The sequence below is a fragment of the Homalodisca vitripennis genome, chromosome 8 (assembly GCF_021130785.1).
Source record: "Homalodisca vitripennis isolate AUS2020 chromosome 8, UT_GWSS_2.1, whole genome shotgun sequence".
NCBI lineage: Eukaryota > Metazoa > Arthropoda > Insecta > Hemiptera > Cicadellidae > Homalodisca > Homalodisca vitripennis.
The window spans coordinates 94,635,523-94,658,189 of record NC_060214.1 but is presented as its reverse complement, the minus strand read 5'-3'; the positions used below and the strand labels follow the sequence as shown (position 1 = coordinate 94,658,189).

Genomic DNA, 22,667 nt, shown 5'->3' with positions numbered 1-22,667 from the left:
GCATCTTTTCCACCCCGGCTATTCCGTGGGTCCCGCTCGCCCCCCTACCCCTCCCCGCCGTTCTAATCCTACTGAAGGCAGCCCCGCCCCCCGCGACCCCCCCCCACGGACCCCCCCATTCACAAGCCCCATTATTATATAGTTTTTTTTGCCAGACGATTAACATATATTGCCGCTTTCTCATTACAATTCAATTTATATTTCTGAATCAGCCCCTCTAGGAATTATTATTTACTGATAGGATACTATTCTCGAGGGGATGTATTTCTTTCGTTGTACGATCAGGCGGACGGGAGCTTCAGGGAAGCACCTTCAGTTGCCGGAAGGGCACTCGGCATTCATTTTTGGGGGTGGCGGGTAGTTTGATCAAGGGATAATAAACAAGTTTTGTTTGTTTTTTTTTCACAATAAAGAGGTTTTAGTTTTTGTTTGGTTTAATGTTTGTTTTTTGTTGGAATTTTTGTGTTAGGGAGATCAATGTAGGGCGTAAAATACGAAAGTACCAACAAAAGCGAGAACGGGCGGCGAGAACTCTGCAATCACGTTATCTACTACAGCCGCTCGACATTTGAACCTCTCTGTCTGAGGATGGGGGAAGCGGGGTTTGCGATTAAGGACCAATCTTTCACTCGCCTTTATCCGATATCCTCCGAACGAAAATATTGTTCTACTAACGACTAATCCTGAGTGCATCCAATCAGTACGTATTCACAAGCTACGCAATGGTCAACTGTCCTGAGGATGGTTCCCATCGCGCGTCCCGAAGAGCGCCCCCCCCCCCTATGCCCGCCGGGGAGGGCGTTCTCCCGCGCCCTTATAAGACAAATTGTCCTTGTTTTATCATCGACGAGCCCACCCAATACCCCTTAGTTGCCCATAACGCTAATCCTGAATTAATCAGTATGAAGCTATTAATGTATGTCAAATAAACGATTTCATGTCTGGGGTCGGTGGTCTGTATAATCCCAAAGTACCCAATGGCAAATCTAATAAAAGGGGCATAGTAAAATGCCCTAACAACAACTCCCTAAGGTAATGAGAGAATTACAAACGATAAACAACGCATCCCCCCCCCCCCCCCCCCCCCCCCACCCCCCCCCCCCCCCCCCCCTCCCCCCCCCCCCCCACCACCCCCCCCCCCCCCCCCCCCCCCAGCCACACCGCCAACGTAATACCTCCTTATATCACCTCTTCCTTCGACCAACCAACAATTCAACAGCTGGCGAAGCTCCCAATCATACGACGACCAAACAAATCAGTCTCCATAAAGGTCAATTATTAACTACTTCCTGTGGTTGCAAATGCACTACATAATTCGATCTATCGATTAGTCAAAAATTCTCGCGGCAAATAAGATGGAACCTCTATAAGAAAATTACAGCACGAAAAACGTTTGAACGTACCCTCATATTACGGCCACGTGTGGCGATTCCTTTCAGTTGAGTAGGCCGGACGGCCGTAATACCGGTACGTCCCTGGCATGCAAAGGGTTAAAAAAACATGTCAATTTTGTATTAATATTTTCTTCATTTTAGTGTTGCTTAATCAGTTTTGATATGTAATACTTACGTTTGTATACAAATAATATAAAACAAATGTTTATTTTAGCAGATAATTAATAAACATAATAATATTTATTGCTACGAAACATTAATAGTGATGTCCAAAATGGTTGGATTGTTCATAATTTCTTCTACAAACAGTTCTACACCGATCACATCAGCATTCATATTTTGCCACTGCTACCGGCGATCGACTGGCTGCCCCTCTAGATCCTTTCATTGCTCCCACATATCTACTACGTCACTGCTGTCGGCTGTGATCCTGTACTGGTGGATGGTTGTTTGCGATCGTCATGCCTGCATGTTGCAATCGGCTAGTTTGTGTGAACCGCTCAATTATGTAGACTACTTAAGCCGGTTTCACGCATGCCATAAAACTATGAACTCAGCTTTTCGCCCTCTATTGCTGACTGCTCGTCTGTTAGTCTCACGGAGTTGCAAACAAAGGTTAAACATCGGTGCTTTCACACTGAGTGGCGTGTGCATCTATTCCCGGTTCTTGTGTCTCAACTCTCCTTGAATACAGGTGTTTTTTCAATTCAGTTCTGATGTTATTACCTGTTAAAAAAGAGCAACTTAAAAATGAATTAAACATATTCCAAATTTGTTTGTAAATGATTTTTTGAACATTTAGATATAATTTCTTTAATTCTGGTGTTTACCCTAAGTTCTGAGTGCAGTAGCACTCTGTGAAACTTAGTTGTTAGAAACCTGGAACTCAAGATTGAATAAATTGTCTTGCAACTCCTCAGCCTCTTCTGCATCGCCTGAAACCACAAAATAGTGAGGCACTATAAAAAATAAAAATTATTCGTAATTGATGTAGTTTCAGAAGAACACCTGACATGGTTATAATCACAAAACAAAACAATCTGAATTTGAAGACCAAGTAGTACAGGTTGGAAAGAGTAGTTCCCCACGTCAAGACCAACAAGTTTCACTTGAATTATCAAATGACCTGAATGAACAACTCAAAGATCAGACGAAGAACCTGGATCAGACAATAAACCATACTACAACAGTAACAGTTCTACAACCCTTGTACTTTGTATGTTGATGTACTTCATTGTATAGTGTAGTCAAAGTTACTTTTCTCTAAATATGTAATTTTCAATACAATAAATGCGTTTATTCAAGAAAAATATAAGTTCCAGTGAATGATTTTATCCAAGGTCCAGATGTGTTGTCATGTCATATCATATGATGTCATGAGTCAACCATGTGGAAGGGTTTGCATGTGTTTTACAGCTATTCCTAAGATAACCATCAGTAAAATTAAGATTGCTTGCAATTATGATTTCAGGCTCTGTTTATAGTATTATCGTTCTTTTAGTAGGCTAGTCAGTAGAAACACGTCTTCTATACAGCACAGAGTGTGTTAAAACAATATTTCTGCTGACAGGTTGGTGTTGCCGCTCATGCAGTCGTACGCTAAGGCTGGTGAGTTTTACATTCCAGGGTAAGCTCAAGTCTGCGCTGGTAGACAACGCCATCTACTACGGTTCATACCTGTTCTTGTGCGGAGTGCTGCTAATCTACATTGCTATGAAGCCTGGACAATATTTGGACGGGTCAGTGTTGCAGATACAACTTGAGTCACTTGATATTTTATTTTTTCACATTATCTACACCTTTCCGTTTTAATATGTTTTTATTTTCCAATAATAATATTTTCAGCTCCCACACGTATGCAAACATGCTTTTTATAAAAAATAATATTACTTACCATTGTTTTAACCCTCTATTTGGCAGGCAAATACAAAAGTATTTTTAAGAATGAAATGGAGATTTAAATTTGTCTAAAATCTATATTTCACCGGTACTCAAACCCGTCTCTAATTTGCTGAGCCAAAATGCTGATAATTACACCATAGAGCCCTCACTTTTTATCCATCAATGAATTATTTTGTATTTGGCTCTATTCTTCCACATGTGTTTGAATCAGCAAATTAACCTGTGATCAGAAAACTAAACATCTCACAACCAACTTTTATAAAAATAACATGCCTAAATAATTGTTTCTTTACTAATTTGTAGAGTAGTTTTCTATTAATCTCTGGAACAAAAACCAAACATTACTCTTAAGGCTGGTCTTTGAAAAACCATTAAATTTTTAATTAGTAGCCTATCTCTGATTACTACTGATTATTGTTCTTATTCTCTGGTCTAATAACAATTTGTGAGATGCCAATGTGTTTGTATGAAATATTTTCTGACAAAATAAAGTTCTTATTCTTACCAAAACTTAATACAATTAGACAAGGTGAAATGTAAGACCTGTAACACGTAGCTTTGAAAACACTTTGAAAAACTGTACATCAAAGAGTACAAGAGCTCTGTTTACCCTAAAACATAACCTTTCAACGTAAAGCGTCTTCTTTCAATTTTGAAAGGTCGCTATTTGAATAGAATGAATATTGGTATCCATGATAAATGTACTGAAAGCTAAAAAGGAGATGAATTCTTATTAGCTTGAGTTCTTATTCTGACTTGGAATTAATTTTAAATGACTGATAAGCAATCATTTAATACTCTGAGATATGATATCAATTAAACACATTTCAGAACAGATCCAATGCATTTAAAATGCCATTATCATTGGCAAAGTATATAAAGTCACCATTAGTTTGATGATTATTGACATGACCTAGATAAAGGAATAAGATCGGCCTGAGTGTTGATCCCTGAAGGACCCCTTCACTTAAGTATAGACTGAATGTCACAAGACAATGGGCAATATACACAATTTGGTTGTTTGTATGTGCTTTTGCTAATCTATGTGGTTCTCAATTACCTCACAGTGGAGAGCATACTGTGTTGTATTTACCATCATACTTTGCTATGCTTTGAATATAAAAACAACTGCTATCATGTTCCCAGATAGCATTGTCATTCTGGGTTACAGCACTTTTGTTGATAGTGTCAAAACATTTTGTGGACTATGACACTTTGATATTTTGATTGACCATGTTATTATTGTTTCAAAATTTCAGCTCTGAGTTTCTTAATGTAGAATTTGTAGCTTAGAAAATTTCTTTGGAACGTATGTAATGTCATCATTTAGTGTACAAAACATGGTGATAAGTCTTTTGTTGCATTTTTATTTTATAAGTAGCAGAATTGTAATTGTTTCTGATTTTCTGTGTTCATTGTTATTCTAGCGGTAATCATTTTAAAAGGGAATAGGAGTACTAATACTCCCATTCTTGTTCTACTATTAATACTCAATAATATCAGTTGCATCATGGGACTCTTTTAAATATAAGAACTCTTAATATATAAATCATTTATTCATATTAAGAATTTTGCCTTAAATGACAGTAGTTCATCACTTTCTTTTTTAAAAATGTTGGTTAAAAAGTGTAAATTTTCAACTTTTCCTCCAAATTTACCTTATTTAAACTAATGGCTTTTGAATTCCTCTCTTGTTTAAATTGTTAAATACAAGAGTATTACCAGCCATTCTATAAAATCTGTAATAGAATGTCAATGCATTATAATTTTTATAGTATATAAAATAACTTAAACATGTCAGATATAAAGTATCTTAATCTTTGTTGGTCTAGTATGCAGACTTTACTTGGTGACAAATGTTTCACACAATTTGTAATTTCTTATTGATTATTCATCTTCCTTAAATATCTGTTACTATGTTTTATATACTGCAAAGTGCTTAATAAATAAATATCACCATACATTTCAAAAATTGTATAAAATGGTGGCAGGTTATATGTTTTTAGCACTCTAAACTTCAATGATGTGTACACAATGGCGAACCAAACACCGTAACATATTAAGTAACATGTAATATGGTCAGAAAATGTGGAGGAGATTGCATAATATGTACACAAAAAAGTTTGATTTACTACACATCTACACTCTGATCGGTTTTTACTGTCCATCCAATGAATGTCACGGTACACATAGACTGGATAATGTGCATATTGCAACTTGATCACGGATTTCTTACATCCCCGTGGCTACATAGTTCAGTCACATCTACAGATTTTTGATGGAAAAGTGCACTTAATTATGGACAAGAGGCTTGAGCCTAATTTGATTCTGTTGCCGTTATACTTCTTTGCGATCTAAGAATAACGACTACTTCAACAAACTTTCTTGTAACCTCAAGTCTTTCTACGCGGATGCTGCTGCTCCAAAATCGCTAGTTTTCACTTCCACTCAAATATCGCCATCACAAAACATATGTAGTTGTCCAAATAATTTCAACATATCTTGTTTAAAATTAAGCATTTTTACTGAAAATATATGCAACTACAAGAGAAAGACAGGGTCCAGAAAATTCAAATGGAAAGTAATTCTTGCTTATACCCTGTGTTCTCTTCTAGAATATCTCTTCTTCTGTTTCCTATCAGCCGAAGCTGAAGGTTATTGCGCCGTCCGTTAGCAATACCTGGGGTGCTGCTATTGGGGTACGCTCTGGTGGTGATATCGCGGAACATGTGGCTCTCGTCGTCGTGCCAGTACACACTGCACCTAGCACTACTGAACTCAACTGACTGATTGCAGGCCGAAGCTGAAGGCTATTGCGTCATCCGCTAGCAATACCTGGGGCCTGTTCCTGCTGGTGCTGCTACTAGGATACGCTCTGGTGGAGATACCGCGGAACCTGTGGCTCTCGTCATCATGTCAATACACATTACACCACGCCTACTTCAAGGCTGCCAAGCTGTCTGCAGACAAGTGCGAGGCAGAGGACACACTTGATGACACGCTTGAGGTATCTACGATTTTTCTACTCTTAAGATTCGCATTCAGCTGTAGTTAGTCAAATACTTTTCAGTGTCTTCAGAAGATGGATTCTTGGAAGACTATGAATTTTCTCAGAAATCATGTAATAATACTTTGCTTGAAATACGAGAAAAGAGCTATAATAAAATGTTGAGTAACGTACACTGTGTGAAATTTAGATCGGTGGGCTTCTAAATCAGTTATCTTTTTTAAACACATTTATTTGCCAAATTTCGCTCATACTGAGTAAAGCTGTAGTCATGTATAAAAAGCCAAACACACTGTCTATTTTGTAATTGGAAAAAGTCTATACCGAATGGACAAAACATTGAGGTCAGGGATCTCTGAGGTCATTGTAATAAATACTTGGTATTGCAAAGTTTACTTATGGAAAATAAAACCTACAAGCTCCACTTTTAGATGTTAAAATAAAATTATGACTTGTCACGTTGCTGGCAAAATAGAGTAATAATGAACTAAAATGATATTCTTGGGGGTTGAGCCAGGTGGTTCCAATGTTTTTAGAACTTTGGCTACAAACTTAATCACTTAATAAAACTTTAAAATTACTTCACTTCACATTGATGACGACTTGTATACACAGTGTCAGCATCTTGGCTCAACATTGCAGCTACAGTCACAAAAAGGAAGATTGAATCAAAGTAGTCCTAAAAAGAAGAATCATTCAAGGACTCAAGATGATTCAAAGTTGGGCTCAAACTAAAACAAAATCGCGACTTACAATCACAACAATGTGGTCTCGTCAGAAGGACATCACCACAACTATTAATCTGGCAAATAATACATCATCACTGGTGTATTTTACTATTTACAAATTGACTTAATATTACTTCAAAATTATAGTCTCGTATGGAAGGGCTAATTTATAATAAAAAAAATGAAAATTTTCTTATTTATTTGATTTCTGTCTTGTATGTCCTCACAATATCTTGAAAAAACTTAACTATAAACTTGAAATTTTGCATGAACCTCCATTCATATATAAGCAACATCGAGATGTACAAGCACTCATATGATCTGATGTGGGTGCCACCCACCCACTGGCAAAAAAAAGAAAAACATTCCTCGAGATAGTACCCGAATTCAGGCTCAGATGATGTGAACGTTTAGTAAAGGTTAGTATACTTTGGTACTACTAGTTACATATTTACGATTACCTAATCTAAACCTACTTATATCGTGAAATAACAAGTAGTGCATAGGAACAGGGTGGTTTCTATAATATAATATAAAAGTACCTAGAGTAGTTGTATTTAATTAACTTTGTTTTCCATATTCAAGGTAGAAAACTCGTTTTTATTGTATGAATATTCACTAATTCAAAATCAGTGATGCATTGAAGTGCTGAGTTATTTAATTAAATGTTTGTCTGAAACAGTCTGTGCAGTCAATATCCAACTACATCCGGCCAGGAGACACACTGTATTCCCATTTGTCCACGATACTACACAAGATCCCACCGGACATGCGACAGAGCATGAAGAGGCGGCAGCGCACCCACGATGAGCATGGAGACATGCCCAGCCTCAAGTCCTTAGTTCGGCTACACAAGCAGGTCTGTAGTTAACCGTAAATTTCACATTGCTAGTCGAAGTGTATATTCATGGCTATTGTTATTTCCTTCGTTACTAGTATTTTTGTTCCATAGTTGATTTTGCCTTGTTTTCCATTTATATTTATATATATATATATATATACCCTATATATATATATATATATATAGGGTACAGCGGCTATATATATATATATATATATATATATATATATATATATATATATCACAGATCAGAGAAACGTACTGATGTAAAAAAACAACTAAGATGGTTTTAATCTTTAAATTTATAGTAAAGTTAGGTAGTAACTTTGTCTATTATATCTAATACTTAATATTTGCAAAAAATGTATAGTTAAAAATTAACAATGACACTAATTACGTGTTTGTTTCTGTATAAATTGAAAAATATTTTAAATGTTTTACAACATTTACTGTAGAGCTGGAAATGGTACATTAGTTCAAAAGCACAGGATTTTCAAAATAAGAATAGGCCTATATTCACACCACGGACCATAAATACATGTCCATGAAAATTTTCAGTACAATCGATTGAGTAGTTTGCATGTAAAAGTAAAACAAACAAACAAAGGCACTTTTACATTTATAGTAATGTTTCATTGCGTACAAACACAGACATGATATCACAACTGTCAGAGTAAATTTCATTCTAAAATTTAGCATTCATTCACTACATTTGAATCCATTCAAATTTTACATTCATCCCAATTCTCATTCATTCCGAATTTTTCCCACTCATACCCCAATGTCAGTCAACCAGTCATGTGGTCTCCCAAACGTGAGTTATAAATTCATCTGTACTGTAGAACGCTTTTAATATAACATGGTTTTTAGGCAAAAAATGCCTCAGGCATTGCAGCATTTTTAATTGAATTTGGCAGTTGGTTGATAAATTGAACTTCTGCCTGAGAAGGCAAACTTTCATAAGCTACCGTTCTTTGTCTCCCAGTTTGGTAGTTATCCCTGCCTCTTTCATAACAGTGTATATCTCTAACTCTTATAGGATTGTACTTTGTCTTAAAAACAAATAGACATCTACAAAATATAGAGGCAGGGCAACAGTTTCAGATTTCTGAATGCTGGTCTGCACGACTCTCTTAGTTGCAGTTATGCAATTATTCTGAGGGCTTTTTATTGAAGAATACAAATTTTAGAAAAATGTATGTTTGCACAACCTCCTTACAAAGATACACCATAGGAGAGATGTGAGTACATAACTTGTCCCAGTACATAAATGCCTGCAGACTATTTTGCACAAACGCTGTCTACGTGACAATCTCATGTCAACAATCGATCAATATGTATTCCAAGGAATTTTGTTGAATAGACTTCTTCAATGACTGTTTCGTCTAGGGTGACTGTTGGACCAAAACCTGAGTTTGTCAAAAATATAATTTAATAACAGTAGATTTTGTCAGAATGTTTTAAGATTGAGCTCGTTGAAGTGTTAAACTGTATTGTTGAGCCACGTAAATGTCACCATTTCAAGTTCTTCAAGTGCAGATCACACTAGATGTACCTGTCCAGTGGAAGCTACTACTTATAGAGAAGAACATTTATGATTGCAGCGAACTTGTTACCGTTACCTGGTGTTTAATTTATTCATAGCTGATTAAAGCACTCCAAATGTACTGGTGCTGTGTTACATAGTAAGAGCTACTCATTGAGAGGAACATTTATGATTACAGTAAACTTTTTAAAAGCAGTAACTGTTTCCTGGTGTTATATTATTTTGTAGCTGATTAAAGCACTCCAGATGTACCAGCGCTACTAGACCCAGTAGTAGATACTTGTAGAAATAGTCATTTACGATTACAGTGAACTGGTTAAGAGACAGTAAACATTATCTGGTATTCTATTTGTAGCTGATCAAAGCACTCCAGATGTACCAGCGCTACTAGACCCAGTAGTAGATACTTGTAGAAATAGTCATTTACGATTACAGTGAACTGGTTAAGAGACAGTAAACATTATCTGGTATTCTATTTGTAGCTGATCAAAGCACTCCAGATGTACCGGTGCTGCGAGACCCAGTAGTAGCTACTTGTAAAGAGGGTCAATTACAATTACAGCGAACTTGTTAAGAGACTATAAATGTTATCTGGTATTCTATTTGCAGTTGATCAAAGCACTCCAGATGTACCAGCGCTACTAGACCCAGTAGTAGATACTTGTAGAAATAGTCATTTACGATTACAGTGAACTGGTTAAGAGACAGTAAACATTATCTGGTATTCTATTTGTAGCTGATCAAAGCACTCCAGATGTACCGGTGCTGCGAGACCCAGTGGGAGCTACTTGTAAAGAGGGTCAATTACAATTACAGCGAACTTGTTAAGAGACTATAAATGTTATCTGGTATTCTATTTGCAGCTGATCAAAGCACTCCAGATGTACCGGTGCTGCGATACCTAGTGGGAGCTACTTGTAAAGAGGGTCAATTACAATTACAGCGAACTTGTTAAGAGACTATAAATGTTATCTGGTATTCTATTTTGCAGCTGATCAAAGCACTCCAGTTGTAAGGGGGCTGCGATACCTAGTGGGAGCTACTTGTAAAGAGGGTCATTTACAATTACAGTGAACTTGTTGAGAGGCAATAAATGTTATCTGGTATTCTATTTACAGCTGATCAAAGCACTCCAGACGTACCGGCGCTGCGAGACCCAATGGGAGCTGCTTGTAGAGAGGATCATCCTTCAGGAGGACATTGCTCGAAATCAGATGAGCCGTGATCACAGGTTCAAACCAACGTTTGTCAAGCCCCAGTCCCCAATGGTTGCGGCCATCTTTAACCCCACTGTTGGTGAGACTGTAACTTTTTTGTATTCATATAATACTCTCAAACATCATGTTTTAGAACATTAACCCTTTGTGCGCTGTAAATGGAATATCTCGTCCATTAAATGTAACTTTAGGAGTTTTAAGCAGCATATATCGTGGTATCTTAATTTTCTTTTACAAAATTCTGCCAGAATGCATGGGTGTGCTTCTTAGGTTTTACAATGTGCAGCATGACTCATCACAGTATCCGGTCACAACTCATGCTTTTGTTTGTTTGTCAGTCCGGACCCATTCTCATTGCCTAACTGTCACTCTAAGCAAAAAAACTTGCTTGTGACAGTCTGCTACTTTACATACACTTTGTTTGTAAACTGATACTCCACTATTATTGAATTTTGTGCGAGGTAATATACCTTGAAATGTAACTTTGCTTAAAATTCCTGTATCGATTTCAAGAAAAACCTAGTTGTTTGCTTATACAGTTATAAGCAAACAACAATACAGCAAATTGGCTCTTAGCTTCTATATTGTATAAGTATTCAAAATTTATTTGTCAAAATGTCTTCCTTTTCTTGTCAGTCCTGACAACGGCAGTCTTAATGTTGAGTTAAGCTCCAATTCACCTTCCTCTCAAGTACATCATCTGAAATCTGATTCTGTCACAGACTTGACTCCTGAGATCTGGAGGCATATTCGTCCGAAGGGATATCCAAAAATAGTCAGTGACGAAGAAGCTCAACAAACTCTTTGCATCATTTCAACATCAAAGACACCTAGACTAAAAAATGTAGTGCAATCTAGGTGAAGAGGTTGTAAGGGACATATAATTAAGATTATATCAAAATAATATTCAAGAACAGATCTTCAGAGGAGAGGATGTCTCGCATTACAAATCAAAACAAACATCCTCCGGATGAAATGGATACCCACGTCCACTCACACTTGGAAATAATAAACAGGAAATGCTACCACATCGTTTTCAACAATTGTATATCAAACATGCTGATCTCAAAAAATATTAGTACTCACCAATTACCATCGAAAGATTAGGCATGGGCATGGTCAAGGGAACCATGGTGAGGATGATCGGTAAATGATGGTAACAAGGAGGATCGGTAGTCTTATGCAAGATTCAACGGCGAAAGGAATAAATCATTTGTGAACACATTTAGCACACAAACATTTTAATACCAAGTATGAATAAAATTTGATATTGGATTCTATATTACAAGTTATATTTAATTGATTTTAATAACAAATTTTATTCATGCTATTAAATTAAAGTTTGCATGTGCTAAATGTTTATTGCTGATCTCAGTTGTTATTTAAAACGAACTCAAAATAATTTAATTTTTCTATAAATAAAATATGTGCTGGTCCATTTGAGTGTGTTGTATTGCTGATTGAACCTACTAATTAAATTCTATCGCAATAGCCATAGCTTGAGATATATCTTAATTTACAGCCAAGCCTTACTTGGTGAACCCCAATCAAACTAGCATGGTAGAATCTAACCACAACCTTACAAAGTATTCTCAGGTAGTCTCATCAAGTCAACAACTGAATGCAGTACAATGTTTCTGACATGATCCTCAAGCATATGGGAGCAACCAGGTTTTCTGCACATAATGTAGCTATGGTGAGAAGGGTTGAATCAGTGTGAATGTGATTGTACAATATTTTCACCTAGATTGCACTACATTTTGTAGGCTAGGTGTCTCTGATGTTAAAACAACACAAAGAATTCGTTGAGCTTCTTCATCACCGACTATTTTTTTAGATCCCTTCAGACGAACATAACTTCAGATTTCAAGAGTCAAATCTGTGTTTGCATCAGATTTCAGATGCTGCACTTAATAGGAAGGTGAACTGGAGCTCAACTCAATGTTCACATTGATTCAATCCTTCCCACAATAGCTACGTTATGTGAAGGGCAATTTGTTGTTTTGCTTGCAGAGTGGTACTGGAGGTGTGTGATCCAGGGCTATCTGCTACGATTGGCCGCTGTACTGTCAGTCATTCTGTCTGCAACAGTCGTGTGGTCTGAAGTCACCTTCTTCAACAAGAAACCAGTTCTTTCCATCTTTGCAAACTTTCTCAGCATCGCCCGATCCAACTATGACTATCTCACCATTGAAGTGAGTATCACCGGTTTCCATTTTCCTGAAAACAATTGTACAGATTGTAATACGATCTTTTGTTATTCAAAACTGCAGCAGTGGTGGTAATACTGCAAGTTTCATATTGAATTGCCGGTACTTTTGGTGTTCATTGAACTAGTAAAATGATTGTGCTGTTGCCAGTTAATGAGTAAGATTAATTCGCAACAAGTGATCCACTCAAAAGTATTTGATAGAAATTAATGTAGTCGTAAATGTGTCCACATAAAGGAGCAGCTCAATATATGGAATGAAATTTATCGGTAGATGGTACATTAAGCTTTAAACATTATTTTGATAAGTGTATTCTGACTGTGAAATGTTTAGTTTATACCTACAAAATAATTCTGTACATGGTTAAAACATTAATTATGTAAATACATATGTCACAAATTGTTCTGAGGATGGAAAACATTTTAAATGGAAACCAATTAGTCCAAGTTGATATTTTAAAAAAGTGTGCAAAATCTAAGTACATCTCGTAGTGGAAGACTACTATGTGGTTTTCAAACTTTATTGTTAAAGAAATTATTGAAAATAATCTTAGAGCCCCTACATTTTCTTTTTAATAGGGTATTAGAGAACGGTGTATATCCCAGTTCTTTTAAGATAGCTAAAGTTACTCCAATATTTAAAAAAAGGAGACAAAAATGACCCATCAAGCTATCGACCAATATCTCTGGTTCCCATTTTTAGTAAATTATTGGAGTCTTGTAATTAAGCAACAGTTAAAACGGCTATTTTACTGAAAATAGCCTCTTTTGTAATGAACAGTTTGGTTTCATACCGGGGCGAAATACAGTAAAAGCAGTAGAAAAAAAAAAAACTTGTGGAACAAGTTATTTTTAATTTTGAGAACAAATTAATATCATCTGCTACTTTAATTGACTTGACAAAGCTTTTGACTGTATCTCGCACAATTTATTAGTAAAAAAAGCTGTTTGCATATGGAATACAGAATAAAGAACTTGATTTATTAGCATCTTACCTTAACAATTAGAAAACAAATGGTGGTCCAGGGCCAAGGAAAAATCAAGTTTTAAAGGTGTGAATGCAGGAGTCCCCCAAGGATCTGTCCTTGGACCATTTTTTATTCATCATATCAATGAATGACATAGCTTTTAATTTACCTTGCCCATCAGTTTTATAACGCTGATGATACTACACTTTTGAGCTGGAATAAAAGTTTGGATACACTGCTTGAGGACGAAACACAAGCCATAGAAAACTGCATTACAATGGTTTGAAGCAAACAACCTTGTTGTAAATAGTAACAAAACAGAAAAAATTATTTTTTCCTTGAATCACTATATTTATAAAGATGTAAAGCCTGTAAAACTGTTGGGACTTCACCTAGATAGTAGATTGAGCTGGGACCAACACATTCAAGAGTTATGCAAAAAATTATCTAGAGTCACATTTCTTTTACGTAAGCTTTTGAATTCTGTGACAACGAATATGCTAATTACTACCTATTACGCCTTTTTCCATTCTCATCTTAGATATGGCATTACACTTTGGGGTAATAGCTGTGGTTCTCAAAAGGTTTTCATATGGCAAAAGAGAGCCCTAAGGGTAATAAAAAATGTCCCAGAAAGAGAGTCCTGTGAGCCTCTTTTTAAAGAACTACAGATAATGACTCTACCTAGCCTATACATTTACTGTTGCTTGGTTGATGTTAAAGAAAATCTACAAACACTCAGGGTTAGACAAGAAGTCCACAGATATCCTACTAGGAAAAAACCATATGATAGAAATGTTACCAATAAAATTAGAAAAAACTAGAAGTAGTCACTGTATTATGAAATTAAAGATGTTCAATAAACTGCCTCAAGAGGCATGGCATGTAACATTAAAAAGATTTAAGGCAGTTTTAGAACATTGGCTCAAAGATAAAGCGTTTTTACTCTGTACAAAGTTATTTGGCCTGTGATATTAGTACCTTAAGATTTTAAAATTAGTGTAGTACCCCCTGTTTATTTATTTAATTGTTAATAATTTATCTATTACAATTTATATCCTTTTGTAAATTTTTCTGTTATATCGTTGTTACATTTTTAAATTTTAGCTAAATTAGAGCTAAGCCTGGTTGATGAAAGAATGTAATAATTGTTACCTGTAACATTGATTGACTAAGCCCGCTAGACAAGTTTGTTAATGTACACAATATGTACTAGTGGGATTTAAAGCTTTAGCATAGAATGACTTTGTCGATTGCATATTTTATGTTTAAAGACAATAAACTTTCTCATTCTCTCATTCTCATTCTCATTCTCATTACAGTACACCAGCATTCTTTGTCAATTTTCATCCTTCTAACTTAAAGCCCTTCTCAGTCCATAACAATATGGTTTCATAAATGTATGAAATCATTAAGTTTATGGACAGTAACTGTAGTTTTAGTTGTATTTATAAAACCCAAATTATAAGTTATTGAAGCTACTGTATTTTTTTTACTAAAAATACTTCACTTACATTTGTTATGGCTCTTTAAAAAGTTTGTAATGTACTCTTTGTTTGCACAGCCAGATGAATGGTACCAAACAAGAATTCCTGATTTTTATACATTTTTATTTAATAAAAATGTGGCCTTTTACAATTTCAATATAGTTTTATGACACAATCTATCATTTCTGTAATGAATGTGTGAAGATTTAATTATAGCAATAAAAGAATATTGTGATACAGCGGCATTGTTGTCTGTATATTCTGTTTGTTTCAATTAACTTCAATACTACTAAAATAGTTTTACAAAAGCTGTTTTTTTATAATTTTTTTAGCTAATTAAGCATTTCATCTGTTGACAGCTTCTATCAACTGTGATCATCGCCTATCTGTGCTTCTGTGCATACTCAACCATTCTCAAGATACGAGTTCTCAACTACTACTATTTAGCTCCTCACCATCAAACTGATGAGCACAGCCTCATCTTTTCTGGCATGTAAGTACAGAACTCTGCAATGTGTCTGTAGCATATCTGAGTAATAATGATAGTTTATACTATTCTGAAATAATAATAATAATGTGTTTTTGAAATTAATTGTTGATGACAAACATTTTTAACCCTTTCAGTGCCAATGTCTAAGTAAGTGGTCTTTTTTAAAAACATGCATAAATTTCCAACATCTTGCTATTGGATATTTTGATAAAATGTTCTGAAAATAAATGATTGCATATATTTATATTTATTTTGTATCATATTTTCATTTAAAATAACCATTCTTTCTATTCTCTGTGTTAATGCATTCATAAAGACAGTTTATCTATCAGTCATTTACCTATGGTGAAAGTTGGCAATGGAAATGACAAAACAACAATAAATTGCATAAATAAGTAAAAAGAGCCGTTAAAAAAAAGGTTTTTTTCATTTTTAGAGACTGTAGAAGTCTGATTATCTGAGCCTCTGGGTTAACAGTTAAAAAATTAAATTGAACCTATCAGGCCTGCTTTTATGTGCGGAGGAGTGGGATGTGGAATGGTAGCCATGTTGTTTTCAGCCATTTTGGCCTGGTCCTATAAATGTTTAAATAAATGATCAGGCTTTAAATGAATTACGCCAAATAAAATTTTAAATAGTTCATAAGTAAAACATATACGGTTTTGTCCAATTATGAGAAAAACAAAATCTAAAGAGAAAGATAGCTTAGTTACCGTCTATGACATGTAATACCTACAAATCGTGTAATAAACAAAAGATCGATAAACAATTTATAATTCATATTGTACAAAAAAAAGCATTGTAGAATGTTTTACTTTTTTCCTAACAGGATGGTGTGCAGGCTTACCCCTCCCCTGTGCCTCAATTTCCTAGGCCTTATTCACATGGACAGTCACATCATTAAGAATAACAACATGGAGACGCACTACACCCAGGTGAGCTCTCCATATCTTGAGAAGAACAATTTTTCTCTGCAACGAGCAATTTGATACCTCTTTTTATTTTGTACTGCGCTCATTTTATGGATAAAGTCTGAAATTATGAACTGTGAGTTAAACTGTTAGTATGTATTTTGACTTATCTCAAAGACAGATGTGTTTTGAATCACAGTAAAGCCTAGCATTTGTATACAAATAATCGTCTTGAGCCTAGCCTGGATAAAGCAACTCAATCAGAGTCGGGTTAAAAACAATGCCCATGCAGCTTCAGTTACGCAAATAGTTTTTTACCAGTTTTGAAATGTTTAACATTTAATTTCTAAATTAAGGTTACATACAAATTAAGTTAGGTTTACGTACACTGGCAGGGGTGCCAGTACAGCCGGCTCTTACAAATCTTGTTGACTTTTACCTGTAAAAGTTTCTAGTGATGAGTATAGTTTCTCCAAACTATAGTTAAATCGAACTTAACATTCGTACAACAATTACCTAGAAAAAAATTGTATTTACAAATGTTAGGAATATGCAACCAAACTGTATATCTTTATGGTTTAGTATATAGATTTACAAGTCAATGTTTGGTAGTTATAGAAAGACTTCTTGAAGTTTGTGATGTTACAGTTTTGCTAACATTACATAACCCTCTATGTTTCTGTAACTTGATTGTTGCAATATCTGAAGGTTACATTGAGTAATATTACAATTCTCATTTATCTACAATTGAGTTACTATAATTTATTAATGTACATTAAAACTCACACTAACTGGATTACATGTTTTACGTATTTGACGTACTGATTATTTTCATTAATTATTACAAAAATTAATAAAAGTATGGCCGTGCTCATATGAATGGGCAGAGCTTGGGAACTAAAGGAATATACCTCAAAACTAATTTAAAAGCAAGGTGTAATTAGAATATAATCTGATAGTAAAGAAGACTGTTAAAATTACAAACTATTAAAAAAACTATAAATAGGCTTTTAACTAACTTAAAATAATAATATTAATGTGATCAGTTGCAACTAATTACTCCTTAAGTTGAGCACCAATTTTCATTGTATAAGCACACTACCTGGTTTTTCTAAAATCGAGAGATAAATTTCCTCTATGAAGGAAATTGATTGTCAGCCAAGCTAGTTTTGGTGGAGGTCGAGGAGGGAGGCTATAAAAAGTGTTATTATAATTTTTTATCAGATCATATGTTTTTAGCTTGATACACTGAAAACTAATTGTAAATAAGTGTTAAATTAGTGTGAGCTAGTGACACACTGATGTTAGTGATGACTTTCACTTCCTCTATCTAGTTATCTGGCGGTGATGTAACTATTGCTGATGTATCTGGCGGTCAGTTTTAAGTGTATCAACTAGGTTAGGAGAGACGTAATCAGAGAAAAAAATGTATGTATCATGTTTTAACTTTTTATACTCTCCAATCTCTAGAAAACATTTGAGTGGTTGGCGATTTATTTCTTGGTGATTGATTTCTTGCTGAGGACAAGGTCATCTATAGAATCTTATACACTGCAAATTGGCTCTTGGCTCCTTGACTACATAGTAATCTTTCCGGTGGAATGTTGAAGTTGCAATATGTAGCCTTAAACATGCATTATAACTGATTGTAGATAACAATTAAATAAAGTTCTGGTTGGTTTTTTCAACAATATTACAATGAGTGTACTGTGAAATTTCTCATCTTCATAGAAGTAATTATGACAGGTGATGGGGCACATGGACGTGGTCTCCATTATTTCTAACGGTTTCAACGTGTACTTCCCTATCGGTATTCTGGCGTTCTGCCTGGCCACGTACTTCAGCATCGGTTCCCGCCTGCTCTCTCTCATCGGCTTCCAGCAGTTCCTCGACGACGACGATCTGACGAGCGATCTTGTTGAAGAGGGCAAGGAGCTGGTCAGTCGAGGTTGGTGTGTTGTCCTTGACCTTAGTTGGCTTGACTTTTTTATTTGATAATTCCAACAGCAACAAACAATGTTTTACAAAATATCAGCACAAAAGTTTGTCAAAAGTCAAGATGACTGACAATTCACCAAAACATAAATGCAATTGTAGTCTATACAGTGTAAAATAAATAGTAGTGAATACTAGTTCTAAAAGAAAGAAAAATGACAATTAGTAATATATAACAAGTAATATTTAACAGTAACAGCAACAATAAATTTAATAATAAACAAACTTTCACTAGTAGTGGCTGATATAGTAATAATAACTACAGTAATAAATATAAATAACAAAACAGTACATAAACACTGCTCACGCAAATTGAAAACATAACGATTATCTCAACATCAACATACAGTACACAACTATTGTAAGAGTAAACAATAACAATAATAATAATAGTTATCAAGAATAATACGTAAAGAATAATTAACCCTCCATCAGGCGCTTAAAATTAGAAACACCATCAGGCGCTCACGGAGGTTTCCACCAGGTTAGCGAATAATGGATATCATAGTCGTTTAAAACGGTTTTTATTTGTTTAAATATTCATACTGATTTAATTACAATGTAATATATTCATTTTTAGAAATTAAATAAAAATTACTCTCTTATGTAATGAATTTTTCAAATAAGAAATTCAAAATCTTAAAAAATGTTATTGTATAATAACAACATGATTTATTTTAAGGAATAATGCAATTAATTATAAAAATGTTTAACCTACTGTAATAATATATGGAAATTAACTTAGTTTTTAACTTCTTACAAAAACAACTTACTTCAATTCTTGAGATATTATACAATTGTAATTTCGATTATTACTCTGAAATCAAAATTTATTCTTTACTAAAAATCTTTTTACACACTACACAAAGTTTAAAAACATTTTCTTTCTGGTTCTTATAACGACAATGTTCACTCCATAAACAGTACTGAAATGTTCCCTAGCACACTGGTACTGTACTGACAAGTCTCTCGTCTTCATTCTCCATTTCACAAAATTCAAATAAAATATATTGTAAAACTTAAAAAGAAACCATCACAGGCCACACATGTAGGTGCACAAGGATTATTACTCCATAAAAACTAAACACAATAAGGCGCTCACGGAGATTTCGTCCAAACACTACAAACACAACATCGGGCGCTCACGGAGGAATCGTCCGGTCTCGCACGGAAGTAGACCTCATACGGACAGATTTTGACAAAGATAAGCGGGAGGCTATTGTTTCGCTTCCCCGAAAGATGCTCGTGAAGTACACTGCGGGAAACTACTGCCAACATCAGAAAAGTAGTACTATTTTTAATAATAAAAAATACACAGAGGAAAACTCCGTTTAGCGCCCGATGTAGGGTTAATACTAACAAAACAATAAAGGGGGAAGACACAAATTGTCGAAGGGCACTAAAATTCACTCATGCACTGATGTGGCCCTTTACCTAGACCTAGCCACCACCTAGACACATGCAATACAAACATTCAAATTCAAATTCAAAACAATCTTTATTTACAATTTGTACATCATACATTATTCAATATACAAATACAAAATGGCGTCAAAATTACAATTGAGAAGCTTATTAAAATAATGGTATCTAAATGATCACTAAATAATAATGGTATGAAGCATAATATACACTTAAATATACTTAATAAATTACATCGTATTGTCATTCAGAAAAAAACTCATCAAAAGAATAAATTGTTTTATGTAATAAATAATTTTTAAGTTTGAGTTTAAAACTTTTAATGTCATTAATATTTCTAATATTTTGCGGAAGACTATTGAAAAATTTTATACCTGCTACTAATGGGTTTTTTTTTCTAAATTCTAAGTTTACTTTTGGAATTGCAAACTGGTTTCGATTTCGGGTCAAGTAGCTATGAGACGAACCCAAAACCGGTAATCTGTCTCCAGCTTCCTTAACTGCAACTGCCGTTTCTAAAATATACATACTGTACACTGTTAGGATACCCAATTCAGAAAAATATTGTTTTACTGACTGACGTAGATCTAAATTGAGAATGATCCGTATAGCTTTTTTTTGAAGAAGAAGAATACTTTGCAAATTTTGATCGCTAGTTGCACCATATAGTACAATACCAAAATTTATATGGGAGTGTATGTGAGCAAAATACACTACTTTCAAAACGTCCAATGTACAGAATTTGGATATACTCCTCAACGCATATAAACCAGAAGCTATTTTATTCAAAATTTTATTTACATGTTCGTTCCAAGTTAAATTTTTGTCTAATGTCATTCCTAAAAATTTTACATTGTCTAATTGTGTCAGTTTTACTTGAGAAATTTCTATATCAAGATCGCTTGAGCATCTGTTTTGCCTTGTATTAAATAAAATATAATTAGTTTTTTCAAGATTAAGTAGCAAATTTTTTGTTGAAAAGTAGTTTTTAACTGATGTTAAATTACTTTTGGATTGGGTTTCTATTTCTTTTAGAGACTTATTTGAAATTATAAGATTCGAGTCATCCGCATATAGACACATTTTACCAGCAACAGTCTTCGGTAATCCAGTAATATAACATAAGAATAATATAGGCCCAAGAATAGATCCTTGGGGGACACCATTAATTACAGTTCTTAGATTTGAGTTTACACTTATTAATTGATTGAATTCATTTTTAAAAGCTGTTTCTACAAATTGTTTTCGATTGTTTAGGTAAGACTGTATCCAATTTAGCGGAGTTCCAACAATACCCAAATTACTAAGGGTACTAATGAGATTATCATGAGAAACACTGTCAAACGCCTTGCACAGATCCATGAAAATACCTGTGACATATTCTCCTCTGTCCACTGCATCAACAATTGCTCCAATAAAATCAATACCAGCAGTAATAACGGATTTATTTTGTCTAAAACCATGTTGTTCACTATCAAATAAATTATTAGATTCAAGGAACTCCATTAGTCTTATATACATAGCTTTTTCATAGATTTTTGAAAATGTAGGCAAAATAGATAAAGGTCTATAATTATTTGGATCAGTGGTATTTCCTTTCTTAAAAACAGATTTTACTCTTGAAATTTTTAATTTATCGGGGAATATACCAGTTATAAATGAGGAGTTAATAAGGTGAGTTAACGGTTTAATTAGATTAGTTTTAGCTCTTTTAATGATTGGCATGGGAACGTCATCGAAACCAGTTGAATACTTGTTTTTAAAAGAAGTAATAATTTTATCCAGTTCCAATTCTTTTATTGGTTTGATACAGAATTTAATTGGGGTTCTATTTTGATTTTCTGTAGTATTTAAAGTAGGTAAAACATAAGCATCATTGGTAATATTTGGCATTACATAGTTATCAACAATGTTTACAAAGTAATCATTAAACATGTTACAGACTGTTAAAGGATCAGTTTCTGTTTCACCATTAATCGATAATTTTGTTTCACTTCTTATTTCTGTGACTGGTTTTATTTCGTTATTTATAATCTTCCATGCAGATTTGCATGGGTTATCTGAAGTGATAATCTTATTATTTACATATTTACTTTTTGCCTCAATTATTTTGCTATAGTAAAGTTTTTTATGATCCTTTATTATTTGCTTCATAGCCTTATCCTTAGTAACCCTTATTGTTTGGCTTAAACTAATTATTTCCTCTTCCTGTCTTCTTAACTCATCACTTAACCAATTTATCCTGTTACAATTTCGAATTCTGGTTTTAACTTTTGGAAAACATGTATTAAAGTAGTACATAAAACTGTCATAAAAAACATCATATTTTTGATCAACCTGTGCTTGATAAAGATTTACCCATGTCTCAGATTCTAATTGTATAAGAAAGTTTTGTATATTTATTTCTGAAAATTGTCTTTTAAATTGTGTATAATAGTTTTTGTAGGTCTTTAAACTTTGGTAGGAGATTTCCAAAAGCTGGGCATCATGATCTGACAGCTCTGTGACAAGTCCAGTTACTGACAATTGATTCTTAGGTAAATTAGTAAA

The 22,667-nt window shown here is 34.3% G+C and overlaps 1 protein-coding gene across 1 annotated transcript in view; it reads left to right on the top strand.

Moving 5' to 3' along the window:
• LOC124368277 (LMBR1 domain-containing protein 2 homolog) overlaps positions 1–22,667 on the top strand; it is a 47,870-nt gene that overhangs the window by 9,558 nt on the left and 15,645 nt on the right. The window contains 9 exon segments of the mRNA XM_046825551.1: positions 2,965–3,007; positions 3,009–3,133; positions 6,093–6,303; positions 7,714–7,890; positions 10,537–10,714; positions 12,649–12,830; positions 15,659–15,792; positions 16,619–16,724; positions 18,447–18,648. Coding sequence (XP_046681507.1) covers positions 2,965–3,007; positions 3,009–3,133; positions 6,093–6,303; positions 7,714–7,890; positions 10,537–10,714; positions 12,649–12,830; positions 15,659–15,792; positions 16,619–16,724; positions 18,447–18,648 — 1,358 coding nt within the window.